The sequence below is a fragment of the Heptranchias perlo genome, chromosome 1, assembly GCF_035084215.1.
Source record: "Heptranchias perlo isolate sHepPer1 chromosome 1, sHepPer1.hap1, whole genome shotgun sequence".
In the NCBI taxonomy this organism is placed as follows: Eukaryota; Metazoa; Chordata; class Chondrichthyes; order Hexanchiformes; family Hexanchidae; genus Heptranchias; species Heptranchias perlo.
In genome coordinates, this window is record NC_090325.1 from 132973522 (window position 1) to 132999363 (window position 25842).

Consider the following 25842-nt stretch of genomic DNA (forward strand, 5'->3'; position numbering starts at 1 on the left):
GATTAACTGTAGCATGCTTGGGTGGAACAGACTTTGGACCTATGGCTTCCAAAGCTTTCCACCACTGGGGGTTTTCCTCGCCTCATACCTAGGTCTGTTGTATACTAATTGATAGACATTAATTTACCTTTAATATTTGTTGACTTTGATATTGTGAAGTTAAATATTTTGTCTCAATATCGAATCCATCCTGTTCATTACATTTCCTTTACAAAAGGAAAGTGTTTCTCTGCAGTATTATTTACAACTTCTTTTCCTTGTTCTGTACATTATTTTCCATGTGCTAAATGTATAGTTTGTTGTGCTTACTGAATGAAGAAGCAGGAAAGGGAGAAAAATTATCAACCATAAGAGACACTGAAAAATGTCAAAAGACTATTAAGCTAAGGTTTTGGAAAAGGGCAGAATGAAGGGAGGAAAGAGAACAGCCAAAACAAGTAAACAAAAGACAGAAATCCAGGAATTATCAAATAATTAACAAATTCAACCCACTCCTATCATTTGCAATCTACCCCGGCATGGACACTACCCCCATAATTTTATTGTCTGAAGAAGTTTTGCAAAATTTTTCTTTAAGCCCCAAAAGTTACATTGAGTAAAACTGTATAATATCTATCTACCTCCCCTTCATTATTACAATCTGTCAGCTGTTTTCCACAGATAAAATTTTCAAGGTAGCACAGGGACCATCATATTCTGTGGAATATTTATATACAAGAAATTCCTACAACTTTCAATTTCATTCCTGCTCAGCTATTAGCCCAGCTGTTTGTAAAGGAATCAATCAGAAAAAAATTAATTGCTTTTGCTATGTCAGTTCCACATATCTACTACTCTAATTTGACAAAGTTTTTTGCATTTTGTACCTTTGTCCTCTAGTTTAATGCTCACTTAGGACCCGAGTTACAAACAGCCTATCAGAAACATCCCTGTAGCTGATTAGCTTTGCCATAACTTCACAATGACTTGACAATTGCAGGGAATGGCCTGACTGCCCCCAAAACCATACTGAGGTCCTTCCTTACTATTGGCATTATTTAAATGGAGAGATAACCGGGATCTTGGGTTCATGGCATGCTACACGTAAGCAGGGGAAAAAAAGTTATGTTTTTAATACAACTGGACATTCTCTCTCTCTCTCTCTCTCTCTCTCTGCCTTTCGGGTCTCTTTCTCTCTCTGGCTTTGTAACCTGACCCATTCTGTATTCAGAACTGTTTTCCGTGGCTAACCTGTCTGAACACCAACGACACCTTTGATTGGTGTGAGTGTGCGCCAGCCTAATATAAGATATGCGATTTGAGAACCTTTCACTCACTCACTCACCTGACGAAGGAGATAATCTCCGAAAGCTTGTGATTTTAAAATAAAATTGTTGGACTATAACCTGGTGTTGTAAGATTCCTTACAACCTTACATCATATACATAGAACCAAGTTTAAAGCACAGAAGGATACCATTCAGCCCATTATATCTGTGTGACCTCTTTGCTTCAGCAATCCAAAACAAATCCCACTGCCCTGCTCTCTCCTCATAGCTCTCTATGTTCTTCTGATTCAAATCTTCATCTACATTTAAAAGATATAATAGTTTCTGCCTTAACGACTGCCTATGGCAAAAAATTCCATGTTCCAACATGTCTCTGCGCAAAGAAACATCTCCGAAACTCTCGCTCAAGAATAATTTTAAGTTGATAACTCCTCAACCAGAGAAAATAGTTTTTCCCTATTCATCAAAACCCTTCATAATTTTAAACACCTCTAATAAACCTCACTTTAGCCTTTTTTGCTCTAGTGGAAATAGTCCCACTACCTCAAATCTCTCCTTGTAACTATAGTTTCTCATCATTGGTATCATGCTAGTGAATCTACGTTGCACGCTCTCATTGGCACACAGTACTCCATTACCTGATCATTGTTTTGTGCAAATTTATCATAACCTCTTTGCTCTTGTACTCCATGCCCCTATTTAAAAAAAACAAAATGCTATTGGCCTTTTTACCTACCTGTATTTGCAGTTTCAAGGAATTATTTATTTGCACCCACAGGTCTTCTGCTCATCTACATCCTTAAATGTCTTTTCATTGAGTGTATACTCCCATTCCTTGTTTTTCCACCAAAATGCATCACCTTACACCTCTGTACAATAAACTGCTTCTGCCACTTATCTGCCTATTCTGCTAACTTGTCTATGCACTTCTGAAGTCTTTTACAGTTCCCTTCACTGTTTGCCAAAACCCCTATTAGTCAGCAAATCTTGATAGTGTACTTCCTATACCCAAATCATATCCAGAGAACAAAAGTTCCTGTTCCAAAGTGGATTACGTTTCTCTGTATTAAAATTTATCTGCCTTTCTTCAATCCATTTAATTAGCTGATCTAAATCTCGTCTGAATGCTTGCTGTGCGCAAATTGGCTGTCATGTTTCCTACGTTAAAACAGTGACTACAACAACAACGTGCATTTATATAGCACCTTTAACGTAGTAAAACGTCCCAAGGCACTTCACAGGAGCGTTAGCAGACATAATCTGACACCCAGCCACAAGGAGATTTAAGAATAGTGACCTAAAGCATGGTCAAAGAGGTAGGTTTTAAGGAGCATCTTAAAGAAGGAGAGAGAGGTAGCGATGCAGAGAGGTTTAGGTAGGGAGGTCCAGAGACTAGGGCCAAGGCAGCTGAAGGCACGGCCACCAACGGTGGAGTGCTGAAAATCGGGGATGCGCAAGAGGCCAGAATTGGTGGAGTACAGAGATCTCAAATGCTTGTAGGACTGGAGGAGGTTACAAATATAGGGAGGGGTGAGGCCATGGGGTGGTTTGTAAACAAGGATGAGAATTTTAAAATAAAGGCGCTGCCAGACCGGGAGCCAATGTAGGTCAGCGAGCACAGGACTGAGGAGTGAACTGGACTTGCTGCGAGTTAGGATGCGGGCAGCAAAGTTTTAGATGAGCTCAAGTTTACACTTCAAAAGAACTTCATTGGCTGTAAAGCGCTTTGGGACGTCCTGAGGTCATGAAAGCGCTATCTAAATGCACATTTTTCTTTCTCAGTCAAGTTTGTAACTAAACTCAACTTCTTCATTTCTGAGCCCTTCCAGACAGAATATAGACAAAGTACAGTCTCTGGATTGTAGGGGACACGCTCCACTTACAGGAACCGGTGTTAGGTGGTTGATGGAGAAATTGGTTCTGTAAAAATCCAAACTGTAGCAACTTACCTCTAGACTCAAGCCCCGATATTCCTCTTTTGCAGTAATACACCAATGATGATCGTGTTGGCCATAAAGATATTCAATGACAGTTTCCGGCTGAAAGATTTTTTTTAAATTAAAAAAAAGTCTCAACATTTACTTTTTAAATTATTGCTCTGCATTAGAAAAATGTGGTGAATTATTTTATGTAATCTTGGTTGTGTAGTTTAAGAATGTCAAACTGCTGAAACTAACTTACAGAAAACTTTGCTTCTGTAAAATCCTTGGGCTGTTTCCACATTTTCAGGGTAGTTTTAAATCGGTAACTGTCTGAGCATAGTTTACTTGCAGTATTGCCAGTATCTGTGGGAATAAAATACAATACACATAATTCTCAGTCCTATATTATTCCCACCATTCACTGACAGCTTACTTTCAGATACTTACTGTGAGTTCGTATGTATTGGTTGCACCTGTAAGTTTTATTCCTAGATGATAAAAGTTTTACCTGTACCCCCAGGCTTGCAGGTCACAAAACATGAAAATACAAAACATGAAAATGTAAACCATGCATTCAATTTAAGGTCACGAAAACCATTTTAGTGAGAACATTCCTTCAAGTACAAATTCAACTATTGTTTAAAATGGGAGCGAGGGATAGACCGAGTAATTCTAGACCAGTCGGTCTAACCTTGATGGCGGACAAATTATTGGAATCAATTCCGAGGGACAGGATAAACGGTCACTTAGAAAGGTACGGAGTGATCAATGACAATCAGCATGGATTTGTTAAGGGAAGGTCGTGTCTGACTAACACGATTTAATTTTTTGAGGAGGTAACAAGGAGGGTCAATGAGGGTAGTGCATTTGATGTAGTCTACATGGATTTTAGCAAGGCTTTTGACAAGATCCCACATGGCAGACTGGTCAAAAAAGTACGAGCCCATGGGATCCAAGGGAGAGTGGCAAGTTGGATCCAAAATTGGCTCAGTGGCAGGAAGCAAAGGGTAATGGTCGACGGGTGTTTTTGTGACTGAAAGGCCGTTTCCAGTGGGGTTCCGCAGGTCCCTTGCTTTTTGTGATATATGTTAATGATTTGAACTTAAGTGTAAGGGGCATAATTAAGAAGTTTGCAGATGATACAAAAATTGGCTGTGTGGTTGATAGTGAGGAGGAAAGCTGTAGACTGCGGGAAGATATCAATGGACTGGTCAGGTGGGCACTCAGTATCAATCACTCCCAGGTCAAGTATAAAATGGTTACAAGCTGAGTAAAACTCCCTTCTGTGTCCCAACAATGTGCCTTAGCTAGATTCTAAGAAGAGAGACCATGTGACATTTTCCCATTTTTTTTTTTATTCGTTCACGGGATGTGGGCGTCGCTGGCAAGGCCGGCATTTATTGCCCATCCCTAGTTGCCCTCGAGAAGGTGGTGGTGAGCCGCCTTCTTGAACCGCTGCAGTCCGTGTGGTGACGGTTCTCCCACAGTGCTGTTAGGAAGGGAGTTCCAGGATTTTGACCCAGCGACAATGAAGGAACGGCGATATATTTCCAAGTCGGGATGGTGTGTGACTTGGAGGGGAACGTGCAGGTGGTGTTGTTCCCATGCGCCTGCTGCCCTTGTCCTTCTAGGTGGTAGAGGTCGCGGGTTTGGGAGGTGCTGTCGAAGAAGCCTTGGCGAGTTGCTGCAGTGCATCCTGTGGATGGTACACACTGCAGCCACAGTGCGCCTGTGGTGAAGGGAGTGAATGTTTAGGGTGGTGGATGGGGTGCCAATCAAGCGGGCTGCTTTATCTTGGATGGTGTCGAGCTTCTTGAGTGTTGTTGGAGCTGCACTCATCCAGGCAAGTGGAGAGTATTCCATCACACTCCTGACTTGTGCCTTGTAGATGGTGGAAAGGCTTTGGGGAGTCAGGAGGTGAGTCACTCGCTGCAGAATACCCAGCCTCTGACCAACCATCTTGTGGTTTCTCTGACTGATGATGCCAATTTAGTGCTGCTCAGTACTGAATTGAGGAAGGCGTTGTGCTATGGCCCTATGCTCCCCAGGGACTGGACAGAGACTGCTGAAGCTCATTTCATCTAGAATGCTTGCAGATAGAAGAGACTTGCATCCCATTAGTCTGGGCTGGATTCAGATCCAAGTCCCAGAGGTGAAAGACCAGTGTTTAGCCATTGTACTCTCCAGACATTTTAATGTGAAACCAAAAATAAGAACCATAGATGTTTAAAAAAAGTCAAATAGCTTACCTAAGATGCTAATGGGTTTTGCTGTATCTTTGGTCAACTGGAGTGCAGAGATACTATCCAGCACTGGTTTTATAAGAAACTGGCTTGGTTGCAGACAATCCAATTCACCATGCTTCTTTAGAGTAGGGATGATGATGGCAAGGTTGCTCTTTATCCTTTTGGGGAAAAAAGTACAAGTATAGTTACAATAGACAAACTATTATAATAAGCAGCTGTAATATTAACTATAAGCTAATGTTTGCCAGCTCATAAAATGTTACTGTTATGAGTAAACATAAGCTGACTTAAGAATAAGTCACATTACAGAAACCACTCCAAAATAGCACAGTCAAACTTCAAAGTTGTGAACGCTCGGTTCTCTTTCTACATATGCAAATCTAGAATACTTCGTAGCATAAATGTAATTGACTAAAGACATGGGACTGCTCTGAAATTATGGTCAAAAAGATAACATGGAGGGATATTGTAATAAAATGTTAAAACTCTGCTAGAGACGCAAATATCAGCCTAAATTAGATTTTTAAAAAATGATTCATAATTCCAGCACAATTACATGGATTGTATTAAGGAAGCAATGCAGTAAAAGGAAAGAGGTTAATTGATCACACAAGTTGGGAAAGTAAGGGAGTTTCAAGGGGATCCCATGGAGTCTACAAGATCATTGGATTTTTGTTGATCTGAATCAAACACAGTGCTCCAAGAATCCTGCATTCTATATTTCTTTAGTATTTATTAGCTCGTTAGTACATTATTTCTATAGCTATGTATATATTTATATTAATAAAAATATTTATGCAATAAGCATTGTTTTCCTTTAAGTAGATGACGCTATTGTTTGGAAGTTGGACAGGAATGTATGCCTATATTTGAATTTTATACAGATAAGTATGAAATTATGCCACGACATCTAATTATATTAATACAATCTTGAGTTTTTATTAACATGCTTCACAGGGGCGTAATCAGATTTTAAAAATTGACACCGAGCCAAAGAAGGAAACGTTAGGACAGGGGAAAAGGTAGGTTTTAAGGAGCGTCTTAAAAGGAGGAGAGAGGTGGAGGAGGTTTTGGGAGGGAATTCCAGAGCTTAGAGCACAGCCGCCAATGGTGCGGCGAAGGAAGTCGGGGATGCACGAGGCCAGAATTGAAAGAATGCAGAGTTCTCGGAGGGTTGTAGGGCTGGAGGAGGTTACAGATATGAAGTGAAAATTTTCTTAATACTAAAAGAAAGTGGTATCATAATGGAAATTGTTGTAGAAACGGATCTCCAAACCAAATGGAGTGTAAAATTTTTTAAAACTTACCTTTCATTTAAGTCACAAGCCACCTGTAAACGAAATAAGCACTGCGTTAGAAATAATGGTATAATAGATCTTATAGTCTACAGCTAATACCCTCATTAATATAGAATACAAACCTTCAACTCATCAGGAGCTGTACTGTCCAGCTACACATTGTAAGGAGTACTCCTACCTGGATCCAAACACTCTTGAGTTTGGATAAGTGTCTGTATTTCTGGGTCAGGTGGTGTATTTTGGAAAATATGGTCAGGGATGAAGGGTAAATTAAGAAAAGTGTTAAGAAAAGTGTTTAAATAAAACTGCACAAGGCCAGTCATTTCGAATGTATTTATGAAGCCGCCATGTGATTCAGTGCCCTAAGGGCATACTTTATAATCTATACTCGTGTTGACACTTTACATAGTTACCTTTGATTATAGATTAACAATACAATTCAGTGGTAAAAAGTCATAACAGAAAAGTACTTTCCACATAAACCTGCAATTTCTTCCATCACAGCATCTAAATGCATCTTTTGAGTTTTTGACATCACCACCTGACTAAGAAATAAATGTTTAAAGTGCTTCATGAATCAGTCCTGAACTTACCATATATCATTTTGTACCTATGTCCCCTTGCCACAGGATCATTAAGAATGAGGAAGGCCATTCTGCCCATCTTAATTCATCCATCACAAGAGATCCTAACGCCTCTGCAGCTCGAGGAACTTCGGCTCAGAGTTGAGGAGCTGGAGTCTGTGCTGCGGACATTGTGAGACATCAGGGAGGGAGAAAGCTACCTGGACCTTCTGCTCCAGGAGGCAGCCACACCCCTTAGATTAAATACCTTAGAATTGACATGTGGCCAGGGACGGGAGGGTGTGACTGCGAGTGAGGCAGGTACAGGGATCCAGGAGGTGGTATTGCAGGAGCCTCAGTCCCTGCGCTTGTCCAATAGATCTGAGGTTCTTGCAACCCTTGTGGACAAGTGTGGGGACTGCGGGGAGGACGAGCAAACTGACCACGGCACTGTGGTACAGGAAGCCGTTCAAGTCGGGGGAGTGAAAAGGAAGGTGGTTGTAGTAGGTGACAGTATAGTTAGGGGGATAGACACTGTTCTCTGCAGCCAGGAGCATGAGTCCCGAAGGCTATGTTGCCTACCTGGTGCCAGGGGTAAGGACATCTTGGACATGAAGTGGGAGGGGGAGGATCCAGCTGTCATGGTCCACGTAGGTACCAACAACATAGGTAGGACTAAGAAAAAGGTTCTGCTGAGAGAGTTTGAGCAGCTAGGGACTAAATTAAAAAGCAGAAGCACAAAAGGTAATAACCTCTGGATTATTACCTGAGCCACGAGCAAATTGGCATAGGGTTAACAAGATCAGAGAGACGATAGCGTGGCTCAAAGATTGGTGTGGGAGAAGTGGGTTTCGATTCGTGGGGCACTGGCACCAGTACTGGGGAAAGAGAGAGCTGTTCCATTGGGACGGACTACACCTGAACCATGCTGGGACCAGAGTTCTAGCGAATCGAATAGGTAGATAGGGCCATAGTACAAAAAATGTTAAGATGTCTAAAAATGTTAAAAAGACAAATCTAAAGACACTGTATCTGAATGCACGTAGCATTCGTAATAAGGTAGACGAATTAACAGTGCAAATAGATGTAAACAGATACAATATAATTGCGATTACAGAGACATGGCTGCAAGGCGACCAAGACTGGGAGCTGAATATCCAAGGGTATTCGATATTTAGGAAGGACAGGCAAAAAGGAAAAGGAGGTGGGGTGGCGTTGTTAGTAAAGGATGAAATCAGAGCAATAGTGAGAAAGGAGATTGGCTCAGAAAATCAAGACGTAGAATTAGTCTGGGTGGAGTTAAGAAGCACCAAGGGACAGAGAACTCTGGTGGGAGTTGTTTATAGGCCTCCAAACAGTAGTGGTAATGTAGGGGACGGCATCAAACAGGAAATTAGAGATACATGTAACAAGGGTACGACTGTAATCATGGGTGACTTTAATCTACATATAGACTGGCCAAACCAAATTAGCAATAATACTGTGGAGGATGAATTCCTGATGTGTGTACAAGATGGTTTTTTAGACCAGTACGTTGAGGAGCCAACCAGGGAACAGGCTATCCTAGATTGGGTATTGTGCAATGAGAAGGGGTTAATTAATAATCTTGTTGTGCAGGGTCCTTTAGGGAAGAGTGACCAGAACATGATAGAATTCTTCATTAAGATGAAAAGTGAAGTAGTCCAATCCGAAACTAGGGCCCTAAATCTAAATAAAGGAAACTACAAAGGTAAGGGGAGTGAATTGGCTACAATAGATTGGGAAGCTTCATTAAAAGGCATGACGGTGGATAGGCAATGGCTAACATTTAAGGAGCGAATGCGTGAATTGCAACAATTATACATTCCTTTCTGTCGCAAAAACACAAAACGGAAAAGCAGCCCAACCATGGCTAATAAAAGAAATTAAGGATAGTATTAGATGACTAAGTGACGCACTAAGGACTTGGTCTGTTTGTTTATAGCTCCCTGATGAGCCGCAAGATGGCGAAACCGGTCGGAGTGTTCCAAGAAGGAACGATGGATGGTACTTAAGGCTGGAGGACGGGACACATTCAGTAGTAGCCAAGCAGGAACTCTGGATGGTGCCTAAAGCTAAAGCACAAGGTGCATTCATTTGGACAACAGCAACAGTCTGAGGTGCGGGCCAGAACCAAGAGGCAGACAACATAGGGAGGGCGTTTTCCCCCCTCTGCCCACCATTTTAAAACCTAACTTTTGCAAGTGACGCACTAAGGACTTGGTCTGTTTGTTTATAGCTCCCTGATGAGCCGCAAGATGGCGAAACCGGTCGGAGTGTTCCAAGAAGGAACGATGGATGGTACTTAAGGCTGGAGGACGGGACACATTCAGTAGTAGCCAAGCAGGAACTCTGGATGGTGCCTAAAGCTAAAGCACAAGGTGCATTCATTTGGACAACAGCAACAGTCTGAGGTGCGGGCCAGAACCAAGAGGCAGACAACATAGGGAGGGCGTTTCCCCCCTCATATAAAGTCATATAAAGTTGCCAGAAAAAGTAGCAAGCCTGAGGATTGGGAACAGTTTAGAATTCATCAAAAAAGGACCAAGAGATTGATTAAGAGGGGAAAAAGAGAGTATGAAAGTAAACTTGCAAGGAACGTAAAAGTGGACTGTAAAAGCTTCTACAAGTATGTAAAAAGAAAAAGATTAGTGAAGACAAATGCAGGTCCCTTACAGTCAGAAATGAGAGAATTTATAATGGGGGAAGAAGGAAATGGCAGAGCAATTAAACAAATACTTTGGTTCTGTCTTCATGGAAGAGGACACAAATAACTTCCCAGAAATGCTAGGGAATCAAGGGACTTGTGAGAAGGAGGAATTAAAGGAAATTAGTATAAGTAAAAAAAAGTGCTGGAGAAATTAATGGGACTGAAAGCCGATAAATCCCCAGGGCCTGATAATCTGCATCCCAGAGTACTAAAAGAGGTAGTCATGGAAATAGTGGATGCATTAGTTGTCATCTTCCAAAATTCTATAGATTATGGAACATTTCCTGCAGATTGGAGGGTGGCAAAAGTAACCCCAGTGTTTAAAAAAAGGAGGGAGAGAGAAAACAGGGAACTACAGACCAGTTAGCCTAACATCAGTAGTAGGGAAAATGCTAGAGTCCATTGTAAAGGATGTGATAACAGGACACTTAGAAAATATCAACAGGATTAGACAAAGTTAACATGGATTTATGAAAGGGAAATCATGTTTGACAAACCTACTGGAGTTTTTTGAGGATGTAAGTGGTAGAATAGATAAGGGAGAACCAGTGGATGTGGTTTATTTGGATTTTCAGAAGGCCTTTGATAAAGTCCCACGTAAGATGTTAGTGTGCAAAATTAAAGCACATGGGATTGGTGGTAATATACTGGCATGGATTGAAAATTGGTTAACAGACAGGAAACAGAGAGTAGGAATGAATGGGTCTTTTTCGGGGTGGCAGGCAGTGATTAGTGGGGTACCGCAGCGATCAGTGCTTGGGCCCCAGCTAGTCACAATATAAATGATTTGGATGAGGGAATCAAATGGAATATTTCTAAGTTTGCTGACGACCCAAAACTAGGTGGGCTCATGAATTGTGAGGAGGATGCAAAGAGGCTTCAAGGCGATTTAGACAAGTTGAGTGAGTGGGCAAATACATGGCAGATGCAGTATAATGTGGATAAATGTGAAGTTATCCACTTTGGAAGGAAAAACAGAAAGGCAGAGTATTATTTAAATGGTGATAGATTAGGAAATGTTGATGTACAAAGGGACCTGGGTGTCCTTGTACACACAGTGTTCAGTTACATTTGCAACCCCTCAGATAACGAAGCAGTCCGTGCCCGCATGCAGCAAGACCTGGACAACATCCAGGCTTGGGCTGATAAGTGGCAAGTAACTTTCACGCCAGACAAGTGCCAGGCAATGACCACCTCCCCTTGACATTCAATGGCATTACCATCGCCAAATCCCCCACCATCAATATCCTGGGGGTCACCATTGACCAGAAACTTAACTGGACCAGCCACATAAATACTGTGGCTACAAGAGCAGGTCAGAGGCTGGGTATTCTGCAGCGAGTGACTCACCTCCTGACTCCCCAAAGCCTTTGCACTATCTACAAGGCACAAGTCAGGAGTGTGATGGAATACTCTCCACTTGCCTGGATGAGTGCAGCTCCAACAACACTCAAGAAGCTCGACACCATCCAGGACAAAGCAGCCCGCTTGATTGGCACCCCGTCCACCACCCTAAACATTCACTCCCTTCACTACCGGCGCACTGTGGCTGCAGTATGTACCATTCACAAGATGCACTGCAGCAACTCGCCAAGGCTTCTTTGACAGCACCTCCCAAACCCGTGACCTCTACCACCTAGAAGGCCAAGGGCAGTAGGCACATGGGAACAACACCACCTGCACGTTCCCCTCCAAGTCACACACCATCCCGACTTGGAAATATATCGCCGTTCCTTCATCGTCGCTGGGTCAAAATCCTGGAACTCCCTTCCTAACAGCACTGTGGGAGAACCTTCACCACAAGGACTGCAGCGGTTCAAGAAGGCGGCTCACCACCACCTTCTCAACGGCAATTAGGGACGGGCAATAAAATGCTGGCCTTGCCAACGACGCCCACATCCCATGAACGAATAAAAAAAAAGTCACTGAAAGCAAACATGCAGGTGCAGCAAACAGTTAGGAAGGCAAATGGTATGTTGGCCTTCAATTGCAAGAGGATCTGAGTACAGGAACAAAGATGTCTTACTGCAGTTATATAGGGCCTTGGTGAGATCACACCTGGAGTATTGTGTGCAGTTTTTGGTCTCCTTATCTAAGAAAGGATATACTTGCCATAGAGGGAGTGCAGCGAAGATTCACCAGGCTGATTCCTGGGTTGGCAGGATTGTCGTATGAGGATAGATTGGGTCAACTCGGCCTGTATTCACTCGAGTTTAGAAGAGTGAGAGGGGATCTCATTGAAACATTGACAGGGCTAGACATATTGGATGTAGGGAGGATGTTTCCCCTGGCTGGGGGGTCCAGACGAGGGGTCACAATCTCAGGATACAGGGTAAGACATTTAGGACTGATATGAGGAGAAATTTCTTCACTCAGAGGGTGGTGAACCTGTGGAATTCTCTACCACAGAAGACTGTGAAGGCCAAGTCGCTGAATATATTTAGGAAGGAGCTAGATAAATTTCTAGACATAAAAGGCATCAAGGAGTATGGGGAGAGAGCGGGAATATGGTATTGAGATAGAGGATCAGCCATGATCGTACTGAATGGCGGAGCAGGCTCGAAGGGCTGAATGGCCCACTCCTGCTCCTATTTTCTTTGTTTCTACCCCCTCCCGCCTCCACTGTAGTATCCAATTGTTTCTTAAATTGGGTTTTCGCCTCCACTTTCTATCTCGAAGTCTATTACACACGTTAATGATTCTTCACACAAAGAATAATCATCTGACATTAGCCCTAAATTTACCTTTTACTATTTTTAACCTGTGTCCCCTAATTCTCCTTCTGCATTTTAAAGTAGCGTTCCGGGTTATCTTTTTCTATACTCTTAACAATCTTATATATCTCTACAAGATCACCTCTCAGACACCTCCATTCTAAGCTGGAAAACCCAGGTTTCTCCAGTCTGTCCTCATAACTCAGACTCCTGACAGTTATACAGGGGATCAGTCTTATGGCTCTTCTCTGCACTGTGTCCAGCACTTGAATGTATCTTGTTGACCAGAACTAAATGCAGTATTCACGCTTCAATCTAACCAATTGTCCTGCGTTGTGGTTTAAATTGAAATAATTGTCAGGATTAACTTTTTCTATTCCATTTAGTATCTTATTTAAACACCTCTATAAAAGGTCATTTCTTCATAACTCAGTCCTCTGACACCAGAGATCAGCCTTCTCTATACTGCATCCAGAGCTTGCGTATTTCCCTGGTGCCTCAGAGACCAGAACTGAACACAGTATCGAAGGTACAGCTTGACCAGAGCACTGTACAACTCAGCACAACAGCCTGAGTCTTAAATTCTACTGAACTCATTATTCTGTTTGCTTTGTTAGTTGCTGCTCTGCAATAAGTGAACACAATCAGAGTTGAGTCTACTACTACTCTCAAATCTCTTTCAGCCTCTCTCCTAGCTAGTTCAATACCACTCATTCTGTCCCTAAAGTTGTCTTTCAACATGCATGACCTTGTACTTATCTGTATTGAGTTTCATCTGCCACAGTTCTGCCCACTTGCAAATATTATGTGGTTCCTTCAGTAATTCCTTGGCAGTTTCATCAAACGCTATAACATCCCCTCCCCCATATTTTTAGTATCAACTGCAAATGTGGACAAATTGCATTGCATTTCTGATGCTGGGTAATTCATGTAGATCAGAAACAAGAGAGGTTCAAGCACTGATTCCTGAGGCACTCCACTCAGTACATCTCTCCCCCAACTAAAACATGCTGATTCCTCACCTTCAGCTCATTAATCATTCCAAACATCCATAGATACGGGGGTGGTGCCAGAGGACTGGAGAATTGCAAATGTTACACCCTTGTTCAAAAAGGATGTAAGGATATACCCAGCAACCATAGGCCAGTCAGTTTAACCTCTGTGGTGGGGAATCTTTTAGAAACGATAATCCGGGACAGAATTAACGGTCACTTGGATGAGGGTGGATTGATTAGGGAAAGCCAACATGGATTTGTTGAAGGCAAATCGTGTTTAACTAACCTGGTAGAGTTTTTTGATGAGGTAACAGAGAGGGTAGATGAGGGCAATGCAGTTAATGTGATGTACATGGACTTTCAAAAGGCGTTTGATAAAGTGCTGCATGGTAGGCTTATCAAGATTGTGGCCCATGGAATAAAGGGGGCAGTAGCAACATGGATACAGAATTGGCTAAGTGACAGGAAACAGAGCAGTGATGAACGGTTGTTTTTTGGACTAGAGGGAGGTGTACAGAGGTGTTCTCCAGGGGTCGGTGCTGGGACCACTGCTTTTCTTGATGTATATTAATGACTTGGACTTGAGTCCAAGACATAGCACAATTTCAAAATTTGCAGATGACACAAAACTTGGAAGGGTAGTAAACAGTGAGGAGGACAGTGATAGACTGCAAGAGGATATAGACAGGCTGGTGGCAGAGGCAGACACATGACAGATGAAATTTAACGCAGAAAAATACAAAGTGATACATTTCGGTAGAAAGAACGAGGAGAGGCAATATAAACTAGAGGGCACAACTCTGAAAGGGGTACAGGAACAGAGAGATCTGGGGGTATATGTGCACAGATTGTTGAAGATGGCAAGGCAGGTTGAGAAAGCAGTTAAAAAAGCATAAGGGATACTGGGTTTTATAAATAGAGGCATAGAGTACAAAAGTATGGAAGTCAAGATGAACCTTTACTGGTTCGGCCATAACTGGAGTATTGTGACCAGTTCTGGGCACCACACTTTAGGAAAGATGTGAAAGCCTTAGAGAGGGTGCAGAAGAGATTTACTAGAATGATCCCAGGGATGAGGGGCTTTAGTTACATGGATAGACTGAAGAAGCTGGGGTTGTTCTCCTTGGAACAGACATGGTTGCGAGGAGATTTGATAGAGGTATTCAAAATCATGAAGGGTCTAGACAGTGTAGACAGAGAGAAACTGTTCCCATTGGCAGAAGGGTCAAGAACCTGAAGACATAGATTTCAGGTGATTGGCAAAAGAACCAAAGGTGACATAAGGAAAAACTTTTTTACACAGCGAGTGGTTAGGATCTGGAATGCACTGCCAGAGGGGGTGGTGGAGGCAGATTCAATCATGGCCTTCAAAAGGGAACTGGATTAGTACTTAAAAGGAAAAAATTTGCAGGGCTACGGTGATAGGGCGGAGGAATGGGACTAGCTGGATTGCTTTTGCATAGACCTGGTGTGGACTCGATGGGCCGAATGGCCTCCTTCCATGCTGTAACCTATGATTCTATGACCTCCAAGTTTTACCTAGCAGACCCATCATCTTAAGCTCGTGTAGTAGCCTTTTATATGGAACTTTATCAAAGGCTTTCTGGGAATCATAGGACTTTCCAATCTTGAGGTGTCAATTGCTCAAAAATTCAAGGAGATTGGTCAGGGTAGGATCTGCCCCTTCTAAAACCATGTTGGCTGCAACAAAATAAGTTCTTTTCATGTAGGCACTCTGCATCTTTATTCATAATAATTATTTTCCAGTGAAAAATGTAAGACTAATAGATTTGTAGTTTACCTGGATTAATTTAGTGTCCTCATCTACATGCTGCCCCTTGGTGACATCATCCGCAAACAGGGGGCTGACGACACCCAGCTCCATCTCTCTACCACCTCTCTTGACCCCTCCATTGTCTTTGTCCTGTCAGATATCCACTCTTGCATGAGGCGCAATTTCCTCAAATTAGACACCGAGAAGCCATTGTCTTTGGTCCCCACCACAAAACGCTGTACCCTTGGCACTAATCCCATCTCCTTCGCTGGTCACTGTCTCAGGTTGAACCAGACTGTTTGCAACCTCCGCATCCTATTCGACTCAAAGTTGAGCTTCCAACCCCCATATTCTCACCATCACAAAGGCCACCTACTTTCACCTTCGTCTCTGCCCCTACCTAATGCATGCTAAAATCCTCATTCACGCCGTAGTCACCTCCAGACTTGACTATTCAAATGCTCTCGTGGCCAGCCTCCCATCCTCCACCCTTTGTAAACTTCAGCTCATCCAAAATTCTGCTGCCCGTACCCTATCCTACACCAAGTCCCACTCAAGCATCAGCCCTGTCCTTGCTGACCTACATTGGCTTCCAGTCCCACAATGTCTCAAATTTAAAATTCTCGTCCTTGTGTTTAAATCCTTTCATGGCCTTGCCCCTCCCCATCTCTGTAAACCTCTGCCGGTCCTACAACTCCCCCACCGAACTCTCCTTTCCTCTGATTCTGGCCTTTTGTGCATACCCCCTCCCCGTTAGCAACAGTGCCTTCAGCCATCTAGGCCCCATGCTCTGGAATTATCCCTCTAAATCGCTCTGCCCCTCCACCTGCCTTAAGACACTCCTTAAAACCCCACTTCTTTGGCCACGTTTTTGTTCACCTCTCCTAATAGCTCTTCCTTTGGTTTGGCATCCATTTTTTGATTATGCCTCTATGAAGCACGTGGAACATTTTTCTACATTAAAAGGTGCTCTACAAATGCACATTGATATTATAGTTAAAATGCACTAATATCTTTCAAAAAAAAACAAATGGCTATTGGTGGATGGAGAGTGGATGTGTGCATGCAAAAAACAACCAGTAATGGATTGATGGGGCTTTAGTGAAGAAAACAAAAGCCGTAACCAGCTTTCATCCTTCCCTCACATCCACTACAGGTTTATTAAGTAGACTGAGGAACAGGAGTGCCAGAAATAAATACCAGCATGTACCCCACTCCTCAATCATAGAGGACAGGGACTGTGATTTCTGCACCTTTAGGAAATGAATGTATTCTCTAGAACAATTTCTATCATTTTGTATTTTCTCTCACTGCTGAGTCTCTGTACTCTTTACAACGTAAAAAGGAAGATTCTCAGAATTACTGCAAGAGCATTCAAATCTCCTAGCTATCAAGTCACAGCACAATTTCTAAATACAAATTAATTACATTTTGAGAGACAAAAGTTATACAAATTTATTAGGACTACAAACTTTCCATTCAAATTGAATTAAAACTCATCTTTTCTAACTGGGCTTTGAAGCTGTCATTGTACAGTAGAGAGATCTGATTCAACTCTATTCCACCTCTGAACTAAACCCTTATACGCAGGAAACAAGGGATCCAATGGTGCAATATTTCAGATCTATGGTCGATTTTATGTATTTTCACAACAAATCTAAGCGTTATTACAGAGTAAAGGCAGAACACTGCACCCAAAGTAGAAATAAAAACTAAGCACAGACAAGAGACACACTTACATGGTGCAAGCACGGTTTTCATATTACCAACTTATAGACAGTTTCCTAGAAGTAAAGGGAATTAGGGGTTACGGGGAGCTGGCAGGAAATTGGACATGAATTTAGATTTGAGGTTAGGATCAGATCAGCCATGATCTTATTGAATGGCGGAGCAGGCTCAAGGGGCTGATTGGCCTACTCCTGCTCCTATTTCTTATGTAACTTTTTTTTGGGGTGGAAGAGGGCACACAAATAGGATTGAACTAGTGTATCCTGCAGAAGTTTGCAATCCAAAACTTTGAAAGACCTTGCAATTAGGCCAATTAGATCCAGTTACAATTTTGCATAAACTAAAGAAAAATCAAACATTTTCACACAAAAATAAATGCCACTTTTCCTCCTCGAAAAGCTCCCAAAAATACACTGCACGTTTATTAGCCATGCTAATACTTCATGGTCAAAGGCATCAAAATTAACTTGCTGAGATAAAGTAATCTCCTGGTGCTAAAGTCACTATTTGCCTTTAAACTGAAAATTGAACTTATCCCTGTAAGGCAACCAGTCACAGGCATGAGTTTATGAAACTTCAGCATTCACTGAGATGGTTTCAAAAACAGGAGATGAAAAAAAATATGGGGGTGATTTTAAACCCCAAGAACAGGTGGGTTGGGGGCTGGTGGGAGTTGAAAATAGTTGTTTTTTTGGGTCACGACCGCAACCCGGCTTTATTTCCAGGTTTAACGTTGGCGCGAAAAAGTACAGGCTTCCCACTGGGAATGCAAAGTCCGAAAATTTTGCAGCTGCGACCCAAAAAAACAAATATTTTCAACTCCCACCCGTTCTTGGGGTTTAAAATCACCCCCCATGTCACAGTCACAACAATCTGTCCACTTCCTGCAATTACATTGCTCGATCAGCTTTTGTAGAATCTATTTCACTCAGGTTTTTCCTTTCATCCAAAGAAAAACTGCTAATCTGTTCAAAATAATTTCACATACCAGCATGCAGAGTACATATATAGAAAAGATCATATGTAGCCCCTTTTGTTTAATAATTAAAAATGTCTACTTAATTTTAAATAACATTTTTTTGGTGGTGGAGGAAATAGCCTGAGTCAGGATAGGCTCTACAAAAAAAAGCTACAGAAGAAGAACAAGTCATGTTTCTTTACCAATGCAAATTTGCCATGAGGACTCCACATTTAGTAAATCAGAAAAAAATGTTTTATTTATTTAGAATTAACTGTTTCACAATATTGATAGTGGCAAATAGGAACTGAATTGAATGGCTATAACACCCATTGTGAAAATAAGTGAGGTATTAAGAGGAACTATTCATGGTTAAGTCTTGTAATTTGTCAATTACAAGTCTTGTAATTTGTCAATTACAAGTCTTGTAATTTGTCAATTACAAGTCTTGTAATTTGTCAATTACAAGTCTTGTAATTTGTCAATTACAAGTCTTGTAATTTGTCAATTACAAGTCTTGTAATTTGTCAATTACAAGTCTTGTAATTTGTCAATTACAAGTCTTGTAATTTGTCAATTACAAGTCTTGTAATTTGTCAATTACAAGTCTTGTAATTTGTCAATTACAAGTCTTGTAATTTGTCAATTACAAGTCTTGTAATTTGTCAATTACAAGTCTTGTAATTTGTCAATTACAAGTCTTGTAATTTGTCAATTACAAGTCTTGTAATTTGTCAATTACAAGTCTTGTAATTTGTCAATTACAAGTCTTGTAATTTGTCAATTACAAGTCTTGTAATTTGTCAATTACAAGTCTTGTAATTTGTCAATTACAAGTCTTGTAATTTGTCAATTACAAGTCTTGTCATTGACAAATCTTGTCAATTTTGTAACCTCCTGAGACAAGAGCAATTGTGCCAAGTAGCATGATCTTTTAAAAATTCAATTCTAGCTGCTGGGCTTGTCAAAGACCCAAGTTGGACATTTTAGAAGACCAATTCTTTCTGTATAAGATGATTTGACTGTTTAATTTAAGGAATGTCACAGGTTCTTAAGTTACAGAATGAGAACCACAGTCTGTGATGCTTACCTTGGGCAATCCCATTGACAGCCTCCACACAGCCTGCCTCTTTAAACACATTCCTCACTAGCACAGAACTTGTTTAAGCAGACAGGCTCTCTACTGACTTTAAAGTTAGCAACTCCACTTCGATCCATGTTGCAGAGTCTGCCAATGGGATGACTCAGAGGTGACCATATGCTGCGTTTAGTGCTCACTTCTGGGGCTATGGGTCCATGATAATCTATTCAATCGAAATAAAGTCAAAATAAAACATCTTAACAAAAGTAAACAAAAGGAATAGTCTTCTAAAATGTCCTGTCTCCACAATTGAAGTCACAAGTGAGTATGTTGAGAAAAGCTGTGACCCAGTAGATTAAGTGTTGCAACATCTGCTGATCTTGCCAGGATGAGTAACTGAGGCAAGTGCTGCTAAACATTAGCATTCATCTCACATCAAAAATAGCGATTGGAACATTTAAAAAAAACTTCTGTCCTTTTGTAGAATAAATGCAACTTATGCAGCAACACTGTCCTTTTAACCAAATCCCATGATTTTCCCAATTCTACTTGTAATTTGAGTAAATTCAAACTGACAAGTCACTAGTATTAGCAGTTGATAAAAATAAGTCAGCTGTGCCCAAAAGTCTTTCTCACAGGTTCCCAAACCTGTTTTTCAATAGACAGGTATAATTTCACAGGAAGGAACGTAGGAGGAGTAGTCCAGTCAGCCCCTTGAGCCTGTTTCACCATTCAATTAGTTTAGAAGAATGAGAGGTGATCTTATTGAAATATAAAATTCTTAAGAGGGCTTGACAGGGTAGATACTGAGGGGCTGTTTCCCCTGGCTGGAGAGTCTCGAGCTTGAGGTCATAGTCTCAAGATAAGGGATTGGCCATTTAGGACTGAGATGAGGAGGAATTTCTTCACTCAGAGGGTTGTGAATCTTTGGAATTCTCTACCCCAGAAGGCTGTGGATGCTCAGTCGTTGAGTATATTCAAGACTGAGATCGATGGATATTTGGACACTAAGGGAATCAAGGGATTTGGGGATAGGGCGGGAAAGTGGAGTTGAGGTAGAAGACCAGTCATGATCTTACTGAATGGCAGAGCAAGCTCGAGGGGTCGTATGGCCTACTGCTGTTCCTATTTCTTATGTAGATCATGGCTGATCTGTATCTTAACTCCATCTACCCACCTTGGTTCCATAACCCTTAATACCCTTAACAAAAATCTATCAATCTCAGTTTTGAAATTTTCAATTGACCTCACCACAACAGCTTTTTGGGGGAGGAGTTCCAGATTTCCATTACTCTTTGCGAAAATTTCAAACTATAAAGTAAAAGTATAGAATAACCTTGCAAAGGTAAATCAAATGAATTACTCACACTCCATATAGTACTGTGTACGCCCTTATTGTGCACTATCTTCTTCCTCTACATCCTTTTATCTGACAAATCAATAATACTCCAAAATGCACTTCTACGATTGTTGGGATGAGATGGAATGACAAGGTTTAACATTACACTCAGCATTACTCTTTAATTCTTAAAATTTCCCTCAGCTACTAACTGACAATCCCATTAATACAATATGAGGAAGTAAGGCGACTTACCTTAAGGAAATTTACTGGATTACATTCGTTCACCAATCCCTCACATTCCTTCAGGTACTTCTCGACCGTGTCCTTCTGCGTTCGCTTTCCCTCGAGTCGAGCTTTACGTTCGGTCTTTTTCCATTCTTTCTGCTTTTCAATCTCATCCAACAACTGCTTTCTTTTCAGTTCCACTTTCTCCAAAATCTCATCGAACTTAATCTCAACAACATCTTTCTCGTATTCCAGAACGTGCTAGATAAACAGCATCAACCAGCATGTCAGCACTTCAGCTTGTGCCCATCAATAGATCACAACTTTTATATAAAATGTAGCAACGGTTGTTGAAGGATTTCACCAGTAATTATCCAACAGTTATTTCCGAAGAACAATTTGATTTCTAATTTCTAATATCTACAGTATGTATATGACATTTGGCGATTACAATAGAAATTTCAGTAAATGTTTCCTCAGTACCCTAGTAAAATACATAATTTTCAAATATGAAACACCCTATAATTTTCTTAGTCTTGCATTGCTGAATCTCATTATACATACATCGTTGTGTATTGTCTCTACCAATTTTACTCCATTACCCCAAAAGTCCAGTAGGCAACAGCTCATGATGAAGTATGGTCCATATCATCTCCAGCACCTTACACAAGCAGCCATGCTTCATGTGCAAGTTAGTGGTCATCATCTATTTAACTGTGGAGGCCACCATACTTCACCTAACATCACCCAGCTTACATACATGTGTACTTTCTGCAGGGGTCAGTGGATAGTAGTCAGGAACACGAACCCTGAGCAATTTTTCCTCTTGTTAACCTGATGCTAAGCTCAAATGCAGTAACTTCAAGTTCAGTTAAACACACAAACAAAAATATAAAAGTTAAAACATGTTGCAGAAGGAACCCATAGAAACAACAAAATATTTTTATTTTGGAGCTAAATATGTAAATTATTTAATAATTTAGAATGACTTTAGTACTTAATACTAAGGATGAGGTGGACACTGGGGTTTGGTACCGTCTGTCTAATTATGCCGCAGAAATTAAGCAGTTGGACTTTGGAACTTTAGGGCAGCACATTTACCAAACAACTGGAACTTCTTACCTCATTATCTGATGGGGTGTCTGCAATTTCAATCTTTAGTTTGTCATTCAGTTGCCTCAGTTCTCTCAGGTTGTTAAAGTAATCAAGCTGAAAAAGACACATAATTTTTTCCATTTTGCAGGTATAGATCAGAACTCTAATGATTTACTTATGGCAATCAAATTAGCTAGTCACAATCTGAAAACTTTGGGCGAGTGCCTTTCCATTCACTATAACACACATCAAACAGCAACATGTAACATTACTGCTATATGTATGCCATAAATGCCATTGGCTATTTGCTACAACCTTTCCCATAATGTAATGCACAAGCTGTTATTGCTGAACAGAGGAACAGGAGTAGGCCATTGAGCCCCTCTGGCTTGTTCTGCCATTCAATTAGATCCTGGCTGATCTGTATCTTAACTCCATTTATTTGCATGGTTCCATATCCCTAATACTCTTTCCTAACAAAAATCTATCAATCTCAGTTTGGAAATTTTCAATTGACCTAAGCTCAACAACTTTTTGAGGAACGAGAATTCCACATTGTATGAAGAAGTGCTTTCTGACATCACCCCTGAACAGCCCAGCTTTAATTTTAACGTTATGCCCTGTTGTTCCGGACTCTCCCACCAGAGGAAATAGTTTCTCTCTATCTACCCTATCAAATCATCTTAAAACACCTCAATCAGATCAGCCCTTAACCTTCTATACTCGAGGGAATACAAGCCTAGTCTATGCAACCTGTTCTCATGATTCAACCCCTTTGAACCCTGGACTGATCTGGTGCTTCCCCAGCACCGCCCCATGACCTCTCTGCCGTTTACCTTCTCCTCCTGGTAGATCATGTCCACGAGGTTGACGGCGTGAAAGACCCCGCAGTGATCCTCAGACACGCACTGGCCGCAAGCCACCTGTTTGCAGATCTTGCAGAAAAGCTGCAGGGTTCTGGGCGGGTGCCTATCACAGACCGCGCGCCCGCCGCCGCCGCCGCCGCCCGGACCTCTCGCGCCCGCCGCCGCCGCCGCCGCGCATTCCTCCCCCTTCTCATCCTCCGTTGCACCGGCAGCACCAGAACCATACTGCGATTTGAAAAGTTTCACCACTTCCGCCAAGGTGGTGTTCCCGGGCAGATTGACGGCTCCCTCCGCGATGAAGTTGCTCTTTCTGCACAGAGGGCACTCCAGCTGGCTGTTTCTCCAGATGTTGTTGCTGCTGCTGTAGCCCAGGCCGGAGGAGAAGGACTTGGTGACACACTCCAAGATGCATTTCTTGCAGAAATTGTGCGAGCAGACGGGCAGGGTGGTGGGATTCTCAAACACCGACAAGCAAACCGCACAGGTCAGGCTGGCCTCCATTTAAAATAAAACATTCCCCCTCCCCCACCCCTCTCTCCTCTCACACGTACGCTCCGACCATCGGAGAGTTTTAAAAATCAAACACTTTTTAAAAAGTGTCGCACAATAAACGAGGAAGTGAAAGTCAAAACTCTGTCGAGTGTTGTTCAAACACGTCTGCAGGAAGTCCCGCCTTCAACGCAGCCCTTGTCACTCACGGTGTCACAAAGTAAAGGCAGGAAATGCAGAGCTGGTTCACTCACCATCTGTAAAGAGGTTAACATTTTTGGCTGTGGACCATTGGTCAGAATCATTTGTCACTCAAAATCTTACATAGAAAATAGGAGCCAGAGTAGGCCATTCGGCCCTGCTCCGCCATTCAAAACGATCATGGCTGATCGTCTAATTCAGTATCCTGTTCCCGCTTTTTCCCCATATCCCTTGATCCCTTTAGCATTAAGAAATATATCTGTCTCCTTCATGAATACATCTAATGACTTGGCCTCCACTGCTTTCTGTGGTGGAGAATTCCACAGAGAAATTTCTCCTCATCTCGGTTCTAAATGGCATACCCTGTATCCTGAGACTGTGACCCCTGGTTCTGGAATCCCCAGCCATCGGGAACATCCTGCATCTAGTAATCTTGCCTTTAATGCGCTGTCTGCAACTCAACCTCCCACACTCAATTTTGTTTTGACAAATGTCTTCACCAGACGTCACAAGGATGAGCCATTTAGCAGAGCAGTTCCGACAAGCAGGAGCAAGTCAATGGAAGTTATCCAAATCGGAGGTCAGGGCCTTTAAATGACCGCCACCATTCTTTTTAATGTATGCATTTTGTGCCTGAGCATGCCTCAGTTTCTTGCCTCCAAGTTAGAAAATCTTGGGTTCAAGCCTGACTGCAGGACACGAGCACATAATCTAGGCTGACACTTTAGTGCAGTACTGAGGGAGAGCTGCACTTTTAGAGCTGCCATCTTTCAGATGAGACTTCAAACCGATGCCGATGCCCCATCTGCCCTCTCAGGTGGACGTAAAAGATCCCATGGCACTATTTGAAGAGCAGGGGTGTTCTCCGTGGTGTCGTGGCCAAGGCTTATCCCTCAACCAACATCACTAAAACAGATTATCTGGTCGTTATCTCATTGCTGATTGTAGGATCTTGCTCTGTGCAAATCGGCTACTGCATTTCCTTACATTACAACAGTGACTACATTTCAAAAATACTTCATTGGCTGTAAAGCGCCTTGAGACGTCATGGGGTCAGGAAAGGTGCTACATAAATGCAAGTAAGTCGTCCATCCCTCATTCCCTCCCTCGTTCCCTCCCTCATTTCCTCCCTCATTCCTTCCTCATTCCCTCCCAGATTCCCATGTTCCCGCCCTCGTTCATTCCCTCCCTCGTACTCTCATTCCCTCCCTCACTCGTACCCTTGTTCCCGCCTTCCCTCCCTTCCTCCCTCGTTCGTTCCCTCCCTCCCTTGTTCTTTCCCTCCCTCCCTTGTTCTTTCCCTCCCTCCCTCGTGCCCTTGTTCCTTCCCTCCCTCCCCTCCCTCCCTTGTTCCCTCCCTCCCTCCCTTGTTCCCTCCCTCGTACCCTCCCTCCCTCGTTCCCTCGCTTGTCCCTCCCTCGTTCCCTCCCTCATTCCCTCCCTCCCACCATAGTTCTTTGTTCCCTTGCTCCCTCGTTCCCTTCCTCGTTCCTTCCATCCTTTGTTCCCTCCCTCATTCCCTTCCTCGTTCACTCTTTCCCTCGTTCCCTCACTCCCTTTCTTGTTCCCTCATTCCATCTCTCGTTCCCTCCCTCTCTCATTCCCTTGATCCCTCCCTTCCTTATTCCCTCGTTCCCTCCCTACCTATCTCGTTCCCTCATTCGCTCCCTTACTCCCTCGTTCGTTCCCTCCCTCGTTTACACTTTCGCTCGTCAGGTACAGCATGGTTAGATACAGAGTACAATATTGTGTCACAGCCATCAATCTCATTTGAATGAAATGTTAAAGCTGAGTCCTGTCTGCCTGTTCCAGTGATTCAGGTGGATATTAAAGGTCCCATGGCACTATTCAAACAGGAGGGGTAATTTTTACTTTGGCCGTGGGCGGGAAAACTGGCAATTGCGGTTGGCCACCCTTACACACCCTGTCTCATATTTGTGAACCAATACCATCACAACATTGCAAAATCAGATCAACTGGTCATTCATTTCATTGCTGTCTTTGAAACAGTTTTGCCGCAGAATAACTGCCATGTTTTGCCTACATAATAGCAGTCGCTGCACTTCAATAATAATTATGTGAAGTGGTTTAAGATGTTTCAATAGGACAAGGCATTATTATAAGCTCAGATGAACATCCCCTGCTACACCAGTTCTGACATTTTTCCATTTCCCACATCAGCCATCCTAAGACCTCTTTCAGTAAAATAAAGTACTAATTAGTTCTAAATTGGGAACAGTTTTGTGCTGTGAGCTGACTAAGAATTTGATTGAGTCTGCCCAAGCTAATTTTATATAAGACCTCTACAGCCATCAGAAAATGTTGTATACTTTTACTTATAAATAAAGTA

General features: G+C 42.2%; 1 protein-coding gene across 2 annotated transcripts in view; it reads right to left on the reverse strand.

Annotated features, from left to right (window-relative positions):
* Window positions 1–23350, reverse strand: part of LOC137326222 (uncharacterized) — a 40289-nt gene extending 16939 nt beyond the window's left edge. Inside the window, exons 1-7 of one of the 2 annotated variants that reach the window (XM_067991114.1) lie at window positions 22773–23350; window positions 21964–22050; window positions 20869–21102; window positions 6743–6765; window positions 5439–5593; window positions 3449–3552; window positions 3217–3306 (exon numbers count right to left, since the gene is read on the reverse strand). In XM_067991114.1, coding sequence (XP_067847215.1) covers window positions 3217–3306; window positions 3449–3552; window positions 5439–5593; window positions 6743–6765; window positions 20869–21102; window positions 21964–22050; window positions 22773–23303 — 1224 coding nt within the window. In that variant the 5' untranslated portion in view covers window positions 23304–23350. The remainder of the gene's footprint in view (window positions 1–3216; window positions 3307–3448; window positions 3553–5438; window positions 5594–6742; window positions 6766–20868; window positions 21103–21963; window positions 22051–22772) is intronic. The other variant, XM_067991123.1, reaches the window with a different exon arrangement.
* Between the last annotated feature and the right edge of the window lie 2492 nt (window positions 23351–25842).